The sequence below is a fragment of the Lampris incognitus genome, chromosome 3 (assembly GCF_029633865.1).
Source record: "Lampris incognitus isolate fLamInc1 chromosome 3, fLamInc1.hap2, whole genome shotgun sequence".
Taxonomy (NCBI): Eukaryota; Metazoa; Chordata; class Actinopteri; order Lampriformes; family Lampridae; genus Lampris; species Lampris incognitus.
The window spans coordinates 106,323,965-106,342,373 of record NC_079213.1 but is presented as its reverse complement, the minus strand read 5'-3'; the positions used below and the strand labels follow the sequence as shown (position 1 = coordinate 106,342,373).

The window sequence follows — 18,409 nt, the reverse complement described above, 5'->3', positions numbered from 1 at the left end:
TTACCCACCACCACCCCCAGACATCCGGGAGAGCGGCAGCCCCAAGCCGGTGATGGTTTTCATCCACGGGGGCTCCTACATGGAGGGAACCGGAAACATGTTTGACGGCAGCATCCTGGCCAGCTACGGCAACGTCATCGTGATAACTGTCAACTACCGCCTGGGTGTCCTCGGTAAGTCTGCCGTCACCGTGCTTTGTGGTGCGCTGTGTTAACTGTTACACACACACACGCAGTTTGTCAGAGAGCGAGAAAGAGCTGGACGCCGAAAAGTCGAGCTTCGCCTCCGCTCTCTCCATCATTTCACGTCCTCTCTTTCTAGCCGCTTCCGTCTGGCTTGTTCCTGATATCACATCTCAGAGAGTGAGAAGAAGTGTTTCGGGGTCATCGACCTTCACCCGTTTCCTCTTTTTTTTTCTTCCCCCAATCTTTCATAAACTTTGTTTCTTTTTCTCTTTTTCTTTTATTTTTGTTTTAAATCAAAGGCCAAATTCAAATGCTGGTTGATCGCTCATTGGTTTGCTCCTTTTTTTTTTTTTTACCCTTTTACTTTTTTCTTCGCCGTCCCGTATTTCGAACCCAGTCTCACAGACAAAACGTTCATATGCAAATTATTTGCAGTTCCCAAAAAAAAATGTCGACAGTGTTCTGTCGTTTCCAAGACGCGTTGACTGGTGTTTTGTCACGTGCCTAGGGTTGTGTGTCAGCGAAACGTTTGGTACATTCCAGATGGTTCAGGTCCGGCGTGAGGTTGTGTAATGGTTATGTTTGGTTAGAGATGATGAAGTTAAGGTGTGAGTTTGGTGTGGTTAACATCAGCATAACAATGCGGGAAATCAAATATAAGCCACAGTCATCTGCATACGGTGTTTGTGTGTGTGTTGAGTGTGTAGTGATACACTATAGGGATGTAGCGAGTATGTTGGACGGCATATTTCCCTTTCCTCTGATAACCCTCACCTGCCATTGGTCAGCGGCGTCACATGATTTTTTGGGTTTTCGTGTCATGTGGGCCGCTTGTTTCCATTTTACTGTCAGTGAGCGCGCACAAATCGCTGCGAGCAGACAGACGGGTGTTTGTTGTTTGTCGCTGCTACGGTTCCGACGGCCAGAATCGGGGTGACCGGTACCGTGGACCCCCCCACTTGTTTTCATATGTGATAATATGCAAGGCTCACCGTTTTCAGTTTTTACCCAGTTTCACCGAAAACTACCCAGATTCTCAAACTGATTTTCACCCAGATTTTCTGTTTCCACGGAGCCAAAGGTTGTTCCTGTTCGTGTGAGGTTATGTAACAGTGTCCTCTTGTGGCAGAGTTCGGCATGCCGGATGGCTTTGAAAAATAAAAAGCGAAAACGCTGAGCCCTGGTGATATGCTAGCGCTGCTCGTGGCGCTGGCGGCGCGCCTCACGCTGTACGACACATTTTGCATGTCGCCGACATGCGCCGTCTGCACGCGCGTGGCAGAATGAGCACCCGCAGCGTGTTTAGGGGAATAAGCCGGACATGAACGTCTCATCGCTGAGGACTGAGTGCCTTTCTCTCTGTGACGATCTGCTGCTGAGCAGATCACACAGAGGTCAAAGTTGAAAGGCTCAAAAAGTGGGAGTCGAACCCTCTTGTCCCTCCTACATTAGCCACGGTTCAATCTGAACCCCTTTATGTTTCCTGTCGTCCGCTCTCTCTGTCGGTTGCTTTTGCAGGTCAAAACTGGTGGTGAACCTCTCCTTTATTTTTGAATTGTCACCCTCTGCGTTAATCATTTGTTCATTTCTAAATTTCATTTGTTTATTCTGCGCAGCGACAGCCTTTTGTTATGTGTCGTTTTGTCTTGGCTGGAGCTGAGAGATGTGAATCCAGAGGTTGCAATGGAACCGGTCATTTTCCTCTGTGAGCATGTGATGTCAAACAACCAACACACACACACACACACACACACACACACACACACACACACACACACACACACACACACACACACTGAGGAGAGGGTGGGAGGTGTCAGCACCGTGTGCTGCAGAATACAGTGCATTTTTTTCAACATGTGTTTAGCTGAAAACTGGGTTTTTAAATCGCTAACACTTGGCAAACGTTGAGATCTCGCCTTCCTGTCAGATATTTGATGCCTTTAAATGCAACACCGTCCATTTCGTCTCCGCCCTTCGATCCTTACTTCACCGTTTCCTTTATCCTTACGTTCTCCCTCCGTCACCTCAGCTGCTTTCATCTTTCTTTCAGTTCTTTTTTCTTCTTCTGCCTGTGCGCACATGTGACTCTCCTACCCCGGGGTGGGGGTGGGGGGTTCTATAGGGGGATATACTGTATATATGAGGTGTCGCATAATGAGAAGGGCTTGCTGTTGTCCCACGGAGATGGCGTTTCTTGTCTGGATGGAGGGAGCTGATTGCTGCTGTTTGATGATGGGGGTTTGTTTGTCTGCCCTTAAGTTAATGAGCGTGAAGATGGAGGGCGGCGTCCTCCTTTCACTTCGCCGTAACGGTGTGTTTACATACCTGCGTGTGTGTGTGTGTGTGTGTGTGTGTGTGTGTGTATACATACGTGATGTCAAGCGGGGGATCAGACTGAGACACGTGGGCAGCCTCAACAGAATGTGGTTTGCGATGTTCATATTCTAACGCCGATCCTCGGCTGGAGGCCCTCTTCTTCGTGTTTTCTGTGTCTCCAGCCCATCAGCTGTTTGAAACCTGATTTTTTTTTTATTTATTTATTTTTTTTGTGTGTGTGTGACATTTCTTTTGCATTTCTTTTGCAGTCTACACATTTCTTTGCATAGACTGTAAATACTAAAAATCAGTTCCTAGCTGTGCTATTCTGGGGTGAGTTATCTGAGGAAATGCCCTGCTGTTAAGTCTTGGGACTGTAAGAAAGCAAGTGACTGAAAGCCTGAAAATAAAATCAAAAAAAGAAGAAGAGAAAGAACATTGCCTGCTGCATGTATATCTCATAGTTGTGGATGATATGTCCCAGAAAGATATTACCTTCAACCAGCTGGTAAATAGAAGAACAGCCTTTAATCTCCACACCCAAACACTTTGCTGCTACAGTAGCCTCGGGTATCCTCACCAGACCTGTAGCGTCTTCTACACAGTCATCAGGCCATGGAGGGGGAGCAGTCTCATACACAGTCATCAGGCCATGGAGGGGGAGCAGGATCCCCTGTTTGCCATCCTGAACAGGTGGTGTTTGCTCTCAGATTAGTACTGATGAGTTTGTGTTAACCCCCTCCTGGCAACCGCCAGAAGAATCACTTCTCACTTAGTGCACACACGGGAGGTGCTGGTGTGGGGGGGGGGGTGTACATCTGTGTGTGTGTGTGTGTGTGTGTGTGTGCGTAGATGCAGCACTCATACGATTTGTAAGCAGTCATCCAGGAAGGCAGCTTGCCATCCACGTAGTGAGCAGGCTGGCCAGTGGGTCATCAGGTGTGTTGCGTTACCTCAAGTAAACGTGTCCATCGTTGGGACCTCCTTCACTCTCAGGTTACGTCACACTCTACTGGCTAACTGCTTAGCCAGTGTCCACAAACTGTGGTCAGTTGGAGTCCCAAAATCAGTGTGTTAGTTATCCAGCCAGCAAACCCAGCCCGTGTTGTAGTCTTCAGCTTTAGTGCAAAAACTCCCCCAGTCGGCCATGACAGTACCTGCTGCGCTGGTAATGCTGCCTTGTTGACTTATCCTCCCATTCTCCAACCACGTATTTGTCTTCTGGCCTCATTGTGTGTATGTGTGTGTGTGTGTGTGTGTGTGTGTGTGTGTGTGTGTGTGTGTGTAACTGAAAGAGCAAGAAAGCGCTGTGCAACGATCCATTAGCTACTCTATATATGCAGAGCTGCTGACGCTGGGCTGTATTTATTGGTTAAGGGTCTTTCCTACAATGGATTTGGCTACAGGGCACATATTGTATGCTACTGTGTGTGTGTGCGTGTGTGCATGTGTGCGTGCAAGGCTTCTGCTGTGCGGCAAAGGCTTTTAATGGAACACAGCTACAGTGCTGTCAAGGTGTCATTTTCAGGATGGCTCAGAATTTATGACACAAACTGTGCTCATCATCTCAGCCAGCCTTGGTTCATAATATTGCACTTCACTTTATAGCTGGCTCTGATTTTCTTCACACACTTGGACAGTTTTAAAACAGTTGCAACGTGTAGCCCTTAAATTATCCAGTCCCCAATTAAGGCTATGAATAATAGTATTATTCTCCTCGTAATGTGTTAATAGAGAACATAGCCATGTCAAAGCCACTGTCATTGCCTGCTTGATATCCGCTTAAAAGTGGTGCCGCGCGATTGAAAACTCGCCGTTTTTAAGAAATACGTCCAAATATGAGTAATTTGAATGCTACCAGCACCAGAAATATAACAGGGGTTGTAGAGGGGGTGCCAGGAGCCCAACATGAGGCCCAATCACTGCTATTACACAAACGTGGTGCACAGAAAAGCACATTTTAACGCAACAGGGCCGCTTTCCTGGAATACTAAACAACAGTCTTTGCCTTTAAGGGCAGTCCCTCACTGTGTGAGTTTGTTTCGCCTTGGCCAAAACCCTTAATCACACTGATTGATGAGGTGCATTTCCCTGACTCAAACCTTCTCCAAATACCCCTTCCATTCCAGCTATACATCAGCCATTGAGCCCATTCATCAAGCCCGTGATTGTTTTAAGATATACCTGGCCAGTGAAATATCCATTTCTCTGCACAACGTTTCACTAACACGCCCCGCATTCAACTCCTGTGATTACACCAAAAAGTTACTATGCTCAGAAAGGAGGGTGCCGCATAGAAAGCCAATGAGCAAGGCATGGGCAGTTCTGAACAGATAAATGTAGATGGCACACAAAATATATGGACAGACATAGCTACAGACAGACAAGCACACACATGTGTATGTACACTACCTCGAACACGCATAAAAACATGCAAACACACACACACACACACTTCACTAGCAAGGACCACACCATAACAACAATGAGAGTTCACAGGTTTAACGAGGAGAGGAAGTATTGGAAGATGGGGATGAATGATGGACGTGAGGATGGATGTGGAAGCTGTCTCATTGGGCCAATCTGGGACATCTTGACATACGGTGGCTGGGGAAAAGGAGACTCAGGGTGGGGGTTCCGTCTCAGGCGATGGTTTACCCAAGCCGACCATGGACCCCAGATAGTGCCTGAAAGGAGGAGAGAAGAAAAGGAGGGAAGAGGGGATGAAGGATGTGAAAAAGGATGGGAAAAGTGAGGGAAGAGGGGATGAACAATGAGAGCAAGGAAGGGAAGAGTGAGGGAAGAGGGGATGAAAGATGTGAATAAGGATGGGAAGAGTGAGGGAAGAGGGGATGAAGGATGTGAGTAAGAATGGGAAGAGCGAGGGAAGAGGGGGATGAAGGATGGGAATAAGGATGGGGAGAGTGAGGGAAGAGGGAATGAAGGATGTGAGTAAGGATGAGAAGAGCGAGGGAAGAGGGGATGAAGAATGATGAGGGAGGGATGAGGTGGGAGGGTGAATGCAAGAGAGGGAGGGAGTAGGAGGGTGGAGGTCGAGAGAACAAAGACAAACAGTGCAATTAACACTCGCCACCTGCCAAATGGGAGTAGATTTTCTGATTGGCGAGTAAATCTCAGAAGCCTACCCGCCACATGGCGAGTAACAAAAAAAGTGAAATCCAACCACTTAATCCCTCCACCATCTCTCTCGCTCTCTCACTCTCTCTCCCTCTCTGTCTCCTTAGCAACAGCAATAACATAGCAACAACAATAACAGAAATTAACCAACCAAAGTGCATTAGAACAATAACATAGCAACAACAATAACAGAAACTAAGCAATCAAAGTACATTAGAATGGTGCTAGACGCTACTGACGGGTAACATTACACACAAACACTCGAGGAACAATGACAGCAGCACCTGTCAAACTCGGTACTGGCCTACTCTATTTTTAACTAATGTTAGCGAGCAACACCAGTTATGTGGCGATATTTAGAAGGCGCAAAACCACCATCAAAAAGACAACCATGCCCCAAAGAGGAGGAAGAAGCCATCATCACCACCAAACCGAAAAAAAGAAAGTTTAGTGAAAAGTGGAGGTATGACGATAAAGGAGCTGCAAGAGGCTGGCTGGAGTATAATGCACAGACCGTGATAATGAGTTGCTCCGTCTGTTGCCAGTATGCCAAAAACCATAGCAATTCATTTGTCATCGGTAACAAGATAATGAAGGTAGAAAACATCAAGGAACATGAGATCTCCAGATGTCACATTACCTGTATGAAGGCCTCTCAGGCTCAGTTGGAGCCTGTCCTCGCAACAACCTCTGTAAAGGCGCTAATAGCCATGTCCGAGCAGACCAGCATGAGAATGCAGAACATGTTTAGGACTGTGCATGCCATTGGCAAGAAGGCGAGACTACTCTCCGACTTCGAATGGATGTGCGAGTAAGTGAATTTAGTTGTCATCTCAAAATATCCTTATACAAAGTGCTGGTTGTAGCTAACGTTAGCCAGCTAGCACTAGTATATGACACCTAGCTTGCACTAACGTTAGCTGTGTGTTAGCCTCAACACCACGAAACAGGTTAAAACTGACTGGCGGTCCAAGGGGCTGCGGTGGGGTAGCGGTGTAGGCATCGGCTTTGTGTTGATGCAGTTGCCCACTGGGGACCGGGGTTCTTGCCCCGGTCTCGTCGAATCCGACTATGGCCAGACTCGGTGAAGCAGCAATAATTGGCAGCGCTGTCTTCAGGAGGGGGACGGAGTCGGCTTGTGTTCGTCACATGAATACGTCTGTGTGTGTCAGAAAAAGCAGCGGTTTGGCCTGGATTCGACTGCCGGTTGGAGAGATGAAGTTGGCGAACGCATGCAGTACGGGGGTGGGTGTTTGAACTCAAATAGGGATCGATTGGCCACTAAATTGGGAGAAAAGGGGAAAGTCGGGAATAAATTTATAGAAAAAAAAACTGACTGGTGGTTCAACCTCAACTCAGACACACTCTCGGATCTATTGATGGTACAGCTGTCATCTCCAGAGATCAGGGAGTATGACCCAACCAGTGCTGTTGATCTGTGGCACCAAGACTCTGTCAGGAGCAGGAGGCCAGACTTCATGGACGGTGCAAAGAAAGTGGTTGCTGTAGAGTGAGAAGTAGTCTGGGACTAGGGATGGGCATGTGGAGCACTTGAGTAGTTATAATAATACTGCAAATAAAACATGAAATCATACTTGTAACATTTTATCTTTTAACCATTGACTAATTTTACATAAAAATATTTTTCTTCTGAACTACTCTTGTCACATTTTTAAAAGCTTTTATTCAACACAATACCTTATTCTCTCATTGATATGTACTAAAAATGTATGTACGGCACAAAAAAGGCTGCTAATTATTTTGGCTGGTAAAAAATATGCTTGGCCGGTAGTTTTTTTCATCTACCAGTCCCCTTGGCCGGTAAGCCAAAAAGTTAATTTTGGACCCTGCTGAATGTGTTGACCAGGTATAAGAAAGCTTGCAGGTGATTAGAGGAGTGGTTGGGCTGTGGCCCTGCTCCCGAACCTGAGTTAACAAGTTAACTTCATAAGTATACACACTTATACTTGCACACACACACACACACACACACACACACACACACACACACACACACACACACACACACACCGCGAGGAGCATCAGCTGTAGCCACCTTTAATTGTGTTCAAATTAGGACTGTGTTTGTTTGAGAAGCAATTCCTCTTAGACAGACTTTATCCTCAATGTTTACCCTTCCCAAATATCGGCTACCTCTCTCTCTCTCTCTCTCTGCCTCGCTCTCTATTTTCTCAGTCTTCTCTCAGTTCACAATAATTGGGCTTTCTGTTTCCCTCTAGCGTTGCTCTATTGGCAAATTCTTGAGGGCCATTTATTTTCCTCACTTATTAATTAATATTTCTCCCCGAAACAAATAACCTCAATGACTTCATGACATTTTTATTCCTATGTCTCACTCCAAACCTCTCAAATTCACTTTACTATTATTTTTTCTTCCTCTCTTCTAACCTCTTCCACCATTTGCGCCTTGTCTCTCCTCTCTTTAGTAGGTAGTTGACGTAATAAGTACGAAGTATCTGACCCTTACACAAACTGTCGGGGTGATGGTTGTACTGAGTCTTTATAAGCGCTTAAATAAGGTTTCCTCAGAATATCGGGATGAAGGTAAGGCATTCTTGCAAACTTACATGACACACACACACACACACACACACACACACACACACACACACACAAGTGCATGCACGCACACACATGCACATGTTTTCACGCATGTCAAACTTGTTACCAAAGAAATACAGTGTGTATTAAATGCTTCACAACAACAACACAAACAAACAAAACTCGGACTCTCTTTATGCTGGGATCCCGCTTATTGTGTAAACCAGAGAACAGCAATGTTAAAAGCTGGAAGCCGCTGCTGACCGCTCCCCCTGTTCAGTTCTGTTGGTCCTGGTGCTGTCTGAATGGTGTGGTAGCAGACATGTTGCATCTCTATGTAGAGGCCTGCCAAATATGGGGATATGGATATGTGAGATATATTTTATAGTCTGCACAGTTATGCATGTTTCAAGATGGGTAAAGTGGAGTAGTGCATTTGCCATAATTCTTTTGATTCTTTTGTGAGCTTCGATATCCTGCTTAGCTAAGTCCGTGTAATTTCAGTCTGAGAGAGTGATGTATTCTAAGCCAATCAGAGACGACTTTGGGTGCGGTACCGAAACATGGGAGAGGAGTTTTGGCTGAGTTATTGTTTCGTCGGGAGAGATTGAGTTCAGTGTCGAAGCGAGGAATATTTTGTGGACTGAAACACTTCTAAAGATTTGCACAAGTATTGTATTGTAACAGCTTCAAGTCCTGTGCATCTCGACGTTTCGCAACTCATTCTTCCCCAGTTTGCCGTGGAAGTTGGCTAGCCTACAGCCAGTTAGCTTAACGTTAGTTATTTTGCTTGCCGTGTTATTTTTCTTAGCTAGGTTTGTGGAAGTGTATAGTCTAACTATCAAGCGTGGACGTTTTGCCAGAGCTGTCGTGGGGACAGTCATCTATAAACACCGGCTGTAGTTTGTCCATGGAAACTGGAGACAAGAGGATTTCACTGAGGCTAATTAGCTAGTTAGCGCTGGACCTTCGTGATCAGCACGGACCTTGTGGCATTCATCAACGCTACGCTGTTGCATCATCTGCCCACCTGTGCGGACCGCTTGTGAATCGTTTGTGTGGTCGCGTGAGTAAGAGGCGACTATTCAAACACTAACTATCACCATGTTCCTATTGGGAGTTTGTTCCATTGTTTGTTTGTTTTTTGTGTGCACCAACGTATGGGCCCCATCGTTTAAAAATCCAAGCGCTTGGTAATATACCATTGCTCTGGGTTGAACTATTTATTTGGAGGCTTTTATTCAGGATTTTGTCTGATATTGCAAATTCATTATTGGGTCAAGGTTATTTATTAAGGTGTTCACATCATATATTTGATAGCTTTTCAATTCTGTATTCTAGTATTTGGTTTACAATTCCAGAGGGTTATTCCTTTTTGATAGTGTGTTGATGTGATAAGTACAAACTCCAATTCCAACGAAGTTGGGACGTTGTGTAAAACGTAAATAAAAACAGAAAACAATGATTTGCAAATCCTTTTCGACCTATATTCAATTGAATACACTACAAAGACAAGATATTTAATGATCAAACTGATAAACTTTATTATTTTTTGCAAATATTCACTCATTTTGAATTTGATGCCTGCAACACGTTCCAAAAAAGCTGGGACAGGGGCATGTTCCCCACGGTGTTACACCACCTTTCCTTTTAACAACACTCAATAAGCGTTTGGGAACTGAGGACACTAATTGTTGAAGCTTCGTAGGTGGAATTCTTTCCCATTCTTGCTTGATGTACGACTTCAGTTGCTCAACAGTCCGGGGTCTCTGTTGTCGTATTTTGCGCTTCATAATACGCCACACATTTTCAATGGGAGACAGGTCTGGACTGCAGGCAGGCCAGTCTAGTACCCGCACTCTTTTACTACGAAGTCACGCTGTTGTAACACGTGCAGAATGTGGCTTGGCATTGTCTTGCTGAAATAAGCAGGGACGTCCCTGAAAAAGAAGTCGATTGGATGGCAGCATATGTTGCTCCAAAAACCTGTATGTACCTTTCAGCATTAATGGTGCCTTCACAGATGTGCAAGTTATCCATGATGCCATGGACACTAACACACCCCCATACCATCACAGATGCTGGCTTTTGAACTTGGTGCTGATAACAATCTGGATGGTCCTTTTCCTCTTTAGCCCAGAGGACACGACGTCCATGAATTCCAAAAGCAATGTGAAATGTGGACTGGTCAGACCACAGCACACTTGTCCACTTTGCGTCAGTCCATCTCAGATGAGCTCGGGCCCAGAGAAGCCGGCGGCATTTCTGGGTGTTGTTGATATATGGCTTTCGCTTTGCATGGTAGAGTTTTAACTTGCACTTGTGAATGTAGCGACGAACTGTGTTAACTGACAATGGTTTTCCCAAGTGTTCCTGAGCCCACGTGGTAATATCCTTTACAGAATGATGTCGGTTTGTAATGCAGTGCCGCCTGAGGGATCGAAGGTCACGGGCATTCAATGTTGGTTTTTGGCCTTGACACTTACGTGCAGAGATTTCTCCGGATTCTCTGAATCTTTTGATGCTGTTATGGACTGTAGATGATGAAATCCCTAAATTCCTTGCAATTGTATATTGAGAAACGTTGTTCTTAAACTGTTGAACTAGTATTTGCTCACGCAGTTGTTTCCAAAGTGGTGAGCCTCGCCCCATCCTTGCTTGTGAACGACCGAGCCTTTCGGGGATGCTCCTTTTATACCCAGTCATGACACTCACTTGTTTCCAGTTAACCTGTTCACCTGTGGAATGTTCCAAACAGGTGTTTTTTGAGCATTCCTCAACCTTCCCAGTATTTTGTTGCCCCTGTCCCAGCTTCTTTGGAACGTGTTGCAGGCATCAAATTCAAAATGAGTGAATATTTGCAAAAAACAATAAAGTTTATCAGTTTGAACATTAAATATCTTGTTTTTTAGTGTATTCAATTGAATATAGGTCGAAAAGGATTTGCAAATCATTGTTTTCTGTTTTTATTCATGTTTTACACAACGTCCCAACTTCATTGGAATTGGGGTTTGTAAATACTGTTCTGATACACAGAGAGAAGGAAAGATATAAGAACGACAATAGCCTACCAGAGAATAAATGTTTTTTTTGTTGTTGTCCTGAACATTCTATTATTCTGATGTTTATAATTTACATTCAGCCAACTCAACACCAACCGCTGAGAACTCAGGACCCTGTTTAAGGACAATTGAAATAGTAACCATAGCTGTCAACAAGGGGTTACATCTACGACGGGGCAAATTGTTTGGGTACCGAGAAATTGCTTCATTACCACCTCCAGGTTTTATTGATAATGTTGAATTCATGTGTCCGTTGTTCTGGCCTTCGAATATGTCAGCATTTGCAGCAATACCTCAATGCACAAACTCATGGAAAACTAATGGAAAATTAATAGTGCCCACACACCATCATTCCAATCAGTCTATTCAATTTGGTTGATCTTTTTACTGAATAAAAAAAAGAAAAAAAGAACACGTTATAATTACCCAAAGATTTTTTCGACCGTAGGTGGAAAGAGGATTTCATTAATATTGACATTCAAGCACAATTATTAAACATCCGTTATCACAGAATCCCTTCACATACTGATGCAGGAGCATTTGTGCTCCATGCTTAGTAAACTTATTCTACCATAAGCATGTCTGAGTTCCTGTCATTGCGTGGCTCATGATGTCACTCACACCTGCATGCTGCTATTGGCACCTTGTCTAACGCTGTGCATGATGGCTTATGAGTCAGTTTTCAATAAAATTATGAATCGCACTACTAAACCATGAAAAGTCATTGACCCCCAGTACCAAATCTGGTCATCAGAAACACAATTCTGGACCTATTTATAATCACAAACTAAGCTAATTCAAGTGTTACGGCGTCCTAGTTGCCATTTCATGTTGGTACTTCAGTAGCACCACGAAGTGTCTTGTGCTGCAAAATGCATTGAATGTTTTTGTTTAAATAACGGACATGTCATACAGTTGGCTTATTCTTTCAATAAAAAAAAAGAAGAAAATAAAATCAGACAAAGGAAACCTTCATTGTTCAAAAGGTCATTGTTCACACTGTTTCATCTTTGTGTTTTTCTGCAGACCTTTGTTTTCAGTGAGCGTTTTCTGCCTGTGTTGCTGTTGTTGTCGTCAAGGCTTGACCTCGTTTGAGACTAGTAGTCTTTGATTCCAGTGGCTATGTTCCTTCCTTAACCCCTCTTGAATGCTGGGGTAAAAGTTCACTCATTGTAGGAAAAGAAAGACAGACCTTTTTTTCTCCCCAATTTGCTTCGGAAAATATCAGCAAGTGCAGTTCCTAATTCTTTTTTTGTTTGTTTCAGCATTTTATTGATGCGTGTACATTGCAATGAGGGTACCACAATCGATAATGGAAAGGTACCATAAAGACTGTAAAATTGGTCAATTGACGAAATTTACATATATCTGTGATGAATACCAAGAGTCCAGGTATGTGGTCATAACAGATATTAGGCAGCGTACGACTTAATTTGGTGGGGCTACACACAAGTTCTGGCAATATGTCAAAAATGGTTGCCATCTCTTATAGAAAGAGTCTATTGACCCTTTGAGGGTGAACTTGATTTTCTCCAACGTGGTGTCACTTGAGCGGGAGATTTCTAGGATAAGCGTATCCTTCATCTGGCCGGGAGCGTCAGGAGAGCGATCATGTCGGACACAGCAGCGCTGCAGGGGAATGGGACTCTAGGCACACTGGAAATTGCTAGCAAAGGGCAACCATCAATTTGAACATTTAACCCCTCCGAGATCGTTCCAAGAATAGCTGACCAAAACCTTCTGGGCTTTGAGCAAGGCCAGAACATATGTACTAAAAGGGTTGCAGGGCCAGTGGAGCAGCAGGGACACATTGGGCTAACGTTAGGCTAGAATTCTGCCAGGAGAGCATTGCACAGATAAGCTCTATGTGTCAGCTTGAGCTGGATCAGACTCAAGCGTGTACAGGAGGAAGACTGGTTGATCCTACGTAAGGCATCAGACCACCATTCATCAGTCAACGCTACTCCCGAGTTCTCATTCCCATTTAGCCTTAGTCTTGGAAGCAGAATCACCACCCGTGGACATAGATGCTGGAGATTTATTCTTTAATCTTACTAACAAAAACAAATTTCATTTGATGAAGTTTAGCCTAATTAACATTGTTAAGCAGTAGAGGCAAAATTGGCCTCCAGTCAGCTTAGTATCAACAGATACCCACACGACAGTCATCCACAATGACCACTGTTACATGGGAACTGTTCAAGGTTTTTTTTTTTTTGGGGAGTGTTTTTTGGCATGTGTTTGGGGTTGTTCTGTTATGATGTTGCTGTAGGGATTCAGTTTTCACAGCTTGGCTTGTTTGCTAACCCATTCCAGCGGCTCTTGTTTGGCTGTAGTGTTTATGACATGCTGAGTGGTTTAGATAGCGGACTGCTTTGGTAGAGGCAAACTTTGGCATGGGGAGACTTGGCTTGATTGGGTGCACAATATAACCTATCTAGTTTTGCTTCGACCAGGTGAGATGTTCTGGTGGAAAAAAAACAACCAGTGTTGAAATTGGCATAGTGAGGTTTCATGGCTTCTCTGTTGAGGCATCGGTGATTAGATTAGTCTTGGCGGCGACAGGACAACAGATGACCATCTGGGCACGCTCTGTGATGCGCAGGCGTCTGTATCCACAACTCTTTCCATCCAACCCCACAACTGATCATGCACAAATAGAAACATGCATGCATCTTTTCATACACACTGGCGTGCATGTGCTCTGCATGGATGTATTAACACCCCCCCCCAGCCCACTACTAAATCTTTTTATTTGTACCCCTTAATATGCTTTATCTAGCACCTTTAAAACCTTGTGTGAAACTTGAGTAGTTTCTGAGCTGAAATGGATGTTAATGCGAAAACCACAACATTTTTACTTTTTTTTTGAGAAACCCCCTTAACTTGACAGTTTAATATAATCGTACTTGATTAAGTCATGATGGTTTATAAACATAAAGCTTTTATGAATTGTAATTTACATACAGCAGTGGATAAAAAGGCACACAACTGATTCTAGTAGTACTTACTTGGACATTTTTTGAATGGGTGATGGAGCCTACGGAGTAATGCTGAAATCAACCAGTCGGTCAATGGACAGTCACCCAGAGCATGCCTTCTGAATGATGTGAATGCTTAGTCCTCGCAAACTAGCAATTCACTCTCATGTTCCATCTGTAGACCAAGGTATTTCACGTCCCCGTATTCGTTCCCCTGCTCTTAAATTAACTCAGCACTAAAAATACTTTGGCTGGCATACTTCGACTTGGCTGCAGAAGATACTATGCATATCTGCATTATGTATGGATATCAATATGTTAATTGAATTTAGACGTTCACACTGCAGACCGGCGAGTCATGATGCAATGTAAGCATTCAGACTGAGCCTGTCTCCAGTTATTTTCTCCCTCCGTGCCATTATGTATGTTTTCCCTTCCTCTCCTTTCTTTCCTTCCTTCCTTCCTACCAGTAACAAACTATCCTCCATGATGTGCCTGAACTCGGCTGACTGAATGGATTGTTGGACTGACAGACAAATCAGGATCAGGAATCGGGAATATTTATTTGTCATTTCATTTCATGCACCTGCAGACATGAAATGAAACGGAATATCATTTCCCCCCCGGCCCATCGTAGTGCAACACAAAGATAAAAACACATCCAAACTACAAGAACACATGTATCCAAACTACAAAGACTACAAAACACATATATCCAACATATATATGTATATAAAAAAAAATCACTGTCCAAGACAGCGAATGTTATGATGACGGTCAGAACTGCCGGTCTGCATGGGCTAGCAGTTAGCTTAGCCTGCCCCGCTTCCGCATCCTGTCAGACCACCCTCGGTGTTTCCCGCTTGGGCGCAGCTCCAGGCAGGGCCGTGGTCCCTGGGCCCACCGGGAGCAGCACACCAAGCTCTCCCAGCTGATCCATTGCCAGCTCTCCCAGCCAGACACACATCCCCGCACTCCACACGACGACACCAAAAACACAGTCAACGTGAGGCGAGGCTGCCGCCAGACCACCCTCGATGTTAAATGGATGAATAGGAAGATGAGATGGGTGGACAGATGGATCTTAAGCTAGACAGACAGATGTTACATCTTTGGGTAGGTGACTGAATCATGGTGATCCATGATACGAGTACAGCAACCTTTCTAATCCCTTTTTGGGGGGCGACTGGTCACCATAAAAGAAGATACCCGTCTATATGAGAAATGTATGAGAAATTTGGTCTTCTGTGACTGGTCAGGTATGAGGAGCTGATTTGGGATTTGCCATGTGGAGATAAAAGCTGATGTGTTATGGAATAGATTTTGTGGACTCAGCTGGTGGTGAAAGAGGCAAACAACCTTTTTTTGTCCCCAGTCAGTGAAGTTTTGTGTTTTTTGGAGAAAGGAAAAAGTGGTGTGGAGTGCCTGTGTTTGTCTGGGTGTGGAAAGACAAGAAAAGAGTACGCTCTATATACTGGAGGGAAGGGGGATGCAATTATTGGCTTTGTAGGGGTGAGAGATAGAGGTTGATCTGCTTGGCGGGAGAGTGAAGGGGAAGTTGATTTGAGATGGTACAAGTATATCGGCTAGTGTGGACACGCAGAGTAGAAGCTGATTTGCTGGGCAGGGGGCAGATGGAGAGATGTGGGGGGGGGGCACATATCTCTGTCGCAGAGCAAGAGATTACATCCTTCAGTGCTACACCACTACCGGGAAGAGATGTCTGCATGCTGTTTGAGTGTGTGTGTGTGTGTGTGTGTAAATATGTATATAGGTGTACATATGTTTGTGCATGAACACCTATAGTGACTTTGTCCTTTTTCAGTCATGCATGTCTGCCCTTGTGAGCAGTTGTGTGTACCCCTTTGCGTGTATACAAGTACATCTGTGTGTGTGTGTGTGTGTGTGTGTGTGTGTGTGTGTGTGTGTATGCATGTAATGTCAGTGCTTACCAGGGGGTTAGTTTAGTCTGTGAAAGGGGGCGGGGGGGAGAACAGATGGATATGTTTAGCACCCTGGAAGCCATGCATACAGTAGGACCCAGGGAACGTGGGACTCTGCCACCCTGCTCATCGCGCTCACATATGTCGGTGAGTCATTGAGGCCGGCAGTACACCTTTGCACATTTTCCCCGAGTTCGGTGCAACTCCTGAAACGCTTTGTCATTAGTTCCTCACATGGGGTCAGCGTCTCTGTCCTGAGAAAATCTATTCTGTCCTTTCCTTCACATTGTGTTCTGTCTATTCTAAACTTGATCTGCTCTTTCATGGGAACAACAACCCTCCCCCACCCACCCCGACCAGATTTGTTTTGATCAAACCCCATTTGTTCGGTGCATCTTTTTTTCCATTTTAGATTGCTCCAGTTACACTCTGCATTGTTGGGTATCTTTTCAATCAGCCGGTCCTTTTGAGATAACAAGGCGTCCGTGCTGTTAACCACTCGACCGCCTACAGAGGGACACACAATGCACAATTCTATCAGCTGGCACCATAAGAGAGAGAGAGGGGGGGGGACTGTGATTTAAGACTCAACAGGGGTTGTTCAACTGGTACGGCACAAGCCACCCGATTGGCTGTTAGCACAGGCCACAAATCTGCCGCCACCACCACCATATTATTTGAGGTCAAAGGCGTGTCATGCTGAGACACCAGGGATGGAAAGAGATGGAGGAGTGGATTGTTTTTGTGTGTGTGCGTGCCTGCATGTGTGTAATCTAAATGTGCGCTAAAGCATGTGTGTGACTGTAAATGTACAGAGAGAGAGAGAGAAGGGTTGTGTGTTCTGTGGCGAGTGGGTGCAGATGGTAAGCGGGGGGAATGAGGGCTATTTGACATTCATCTACTTCACAGACACCAGAACAGTCCATTTGTAATATGAATTTCCCTCTTTTGTCTCCCTCTGCCTCCTATTCCATCCTCACTAACAGTAATCCTACCTGTCTTGATGCATGCTCAGTAATCCAGGTAAGAAAATCAAAGTCGGTTGAATCAGTTCATCTGGATACAATGTTTATTGACAGATACATTGCATCATTCACCTAAGTGACATCTTCAGTCTAAACTGACTGCAGGTATCCCCACCCTTATAAACAATACAGTACAATACAGTACAGTACAGTGCCTAACCACCGAAACCATCGACCAGTTTCATTTGTAAATATGGGTGTGACCATTGATCATGTGTACTATTCACGGAGGATTCAAGATTGTTGCAATCACAGCATTGTAGGATGGTGACAGAGGTACTCTTAGGCCTCCCCCTTGGTTCATAGATGGCCTCTTGGACTCCCCGTTCAAACCAGTGTTCCTCCCTATCAAGGATGTGCACATCCTCATCCTTGAAAGAGTGGCCACTGGCCTGTAGATGGGTGTAGACTGTGGAGTCCTGGCCTGACTTGTTAGCTCTGTGTTGTGTCATCCTCTTGGCCAGCATCTGTTTGGTTTCCCCGATGTACAATTCACGGCAATCCTCCTGACACTTCACAGCGTACACTATATTGCGCTGTCTGTGTCTGGGGACCAGATCCTTGGGGTGGACCAATTTCTGGCGCAGCGTGTTTTGGGGTTTGAAAGCGACTGAGATGCGGTGCTTTGAAAATACGTGTCTCAGCTTTTCCGACACTCCCGCCACATACGGAATTGCCACTGGCTTCTGCTTAGACGGCTGTTGTCCTTCTCCTCTCTTCGATTGGCTGGTGCACTGTTTGGGCATCTTCCTGGCTTTGACAATTGCCATTTTACAATGCTGTGATTGCAACAGTTCCTAATCCTCTGTGAGTAGTACACATGATCAAAGGTCCCACCCATATTTGCATATGAACCTGGTCGATGGTTTCGGTGGTTAGGCACTGTATGTACTGTGTTGTGTATAAGGGTGGGGACACCTGCAGTCAGTTTAGACTGAAGATGTCACTTAGATGAGTGATGCAACATATCTGTCAATAAACATTGCATCCAGATGAACTGATTCAAACTTCTTTGAGTAATGCTACCTGTTTCTCCATACCTCTCTCAAAACTCCTGTCTTCCAGTTGTCTCCTTTCATATTCCTTCCACAACATCTCCTTCTGTCACGAACTTTAAACTCAGCTTACAGATGGAGGGGCGCACCGTACGTGGTTAGTGTGACTACGGTACAGTAGAAAGGGAAGAGACTTGGA

The 18,409-nt window shown here is 44.8% G+C and overlaps 1 protein-coding gene across 2 annotated transcripts in view; it reads left to right on the top strand.

The window, feature by feature from the left end:
• The window catches only part of nlgn1 (neuroligin 1), a 384,465-nt gene that overhangs the window by 143,071 nt on the left and 222,985 nt on the right, over window positions 1–18,409 (top strand). For both annotated transcript variants that reach the window (XM_056275600.1, XM_056275599.1), the window contains one exon: window positions 21–173. In XM_056275600.1, the coding sequence (XP_056131575.1) occupies window positions 21–173 (153 nt within the window). The remainder of the gene's footprint in view (window positions 1–20; window positions 174–18,409) is intronic.